The 1,513-nt window shown below is 43.8% G+C and overlaps 1 protein-coding gene across 1 annotated transcript; it reads right to left on the reverse strand.

The window, feature by feature from the left end:
• Nucleotides 1-295: 295 nt before the first annotated feature.
• LOC116907954 (dynein light chain 1, cytoplasmic-like) lies at nucleotides 296-562 on the reverse strand. The gene has a single exon (XM_032911179.1). The coding sequence runs from the start codon at nucleotides 560-562 to the stop codon at nucleotides 296-298; it is 267 nt and encodes an 88-aa protein (XP_032767070.1).
• Between the last annotated feature and the right edge of the window lie 951 nt (nucleotides 563-1,513).

Raw genomic sequence — 1,513 nt, forward strand, 5'->3', positions numbered from 1 at the left:
CTGCTTTGGGGCAGGTCTTTCTTTTCCATTTCCAACAGATTTACTTTTAAAGGAGTGACCTAAGGGAGTAAAAATTGAGGGACAGAAGTATGGGCTAGAAACTAAATACAAATGTAAGCTGTTTTACTAATTTTATAACCACAAACTTGTACAGAGAACAATGCCCTGTACAAAACACAACAGATGAAAACGGGATGTTCCCTTAGCAAGGCTGAAGACTCAGTCTCTGGTGTTTGGAATTTAGGATGCAGTTCTTGTTTCTGGGTGGATCACTGGTTTGGTACAGTCCATGCTTTTAACCAGATTTGAACAGAAAAATGGCCACCTGACCCAGATAGAAGTAGATGAAGTGTTTGGTTTCATATGTCACACAACCACTGACGTTCCACCCCACAATGCAGTGCCAAGTGCGGTTGTACTTATTGTCAAACTCCTTCTTGATATGGGCTACAAAATCCTTTTCTACGCTGTCCTTCTGTGTCTGAGTAGCGCACTCCACCGAGTTCTGCTGCGTCTCTTCTAACATGTCTGCATGTTTGATCGTTGCCTTCCAGCTGTACATAGTTACTGTGGAGTCAGCTGCTGCGAGGGAAGGTGCAGCTGCGGACGACAGCTAGTCGCTAGCAAAGCCGTGCCTCATATGGGGCAGTTCTTACCATAAAGAATGTTTAGATACAGCAAATACATAGGCGATTGCCAGCAGCAAACCACTGAACTGAGAATGGGACCCCCGTTGAAGGAATCAGAGAAAGGACTGAAAGAGATTGAAGGGGCTCGAGACCCCATATGAACAACAATGCCAACCAACCAGAGCTTCCAGGGACTAAGCCACTACCTAAAGACTATACATGGACTGACCCTGGACTCCAACCGCATAGGTAGCAATGAATAGCCTAGTAAGGGCACCAGTGGAAGGGGAAGCTCTTGGTCCTGCCAAGACTGAACACCTAGTGAACGTGATGGTTGGGGGGGAGGGTGGTAATGGGAGGAGGATGGGGAGGGGAAGCCCATATAGAAGGGGAGGAGGAGGAGTTAGGGGGATGTTGGCCCAGAGACCGGGAAGGGGAATAACAATCGAAATGTAAATAAGAAATACTCAAGTTAATAAAGATTAAAAAAAAGAATGTTTAGAACAATTAGATGACTATTTTGTTTTAAAATTACAAATAATTTTTTCTATTAAACAGGTAATACCATGTATCATGAACAAAATCTTGTTTTTTTTTTCTTTTTTGTTTTTTTTTTTTTTATTAACTTGAGTATTTCTTATATACATTTCTGAAAAGTTATTCCCTTTCCGGCTTCCGGCAACATCCCCCTCCCTCTCCCCCTTGCTTATGAGTGTTCCTCCCAACCTCTCCTCATTGTCATTTCTCCCCAACAGTCTAGAAGTCTACTGGGGGGTTCAACTATAACCAGGGCTTCTTCCACTGGTGCGGCCAGGATATTCATTGCTACCACAGGTCAGAGTCCAGGTCAGTCCATGTATAGTCTTTTACGTAGTGGCTTAGTC

Source organism: Rattus rattus, chromosome 8 (assembly GCF_011064425.1).
Source record: "Rattus rattus isolate New Zealand chromosome 8, Rrattus_CSIRO_v1, whole genome shotgun sequence".
Classification (NCBI taxonomy): domain Eukaryota; kingdom Metazoa; phylum Chordata; class Mammalia; order Rodentia; family Muridae; genus Rattus; species Rattus rattus.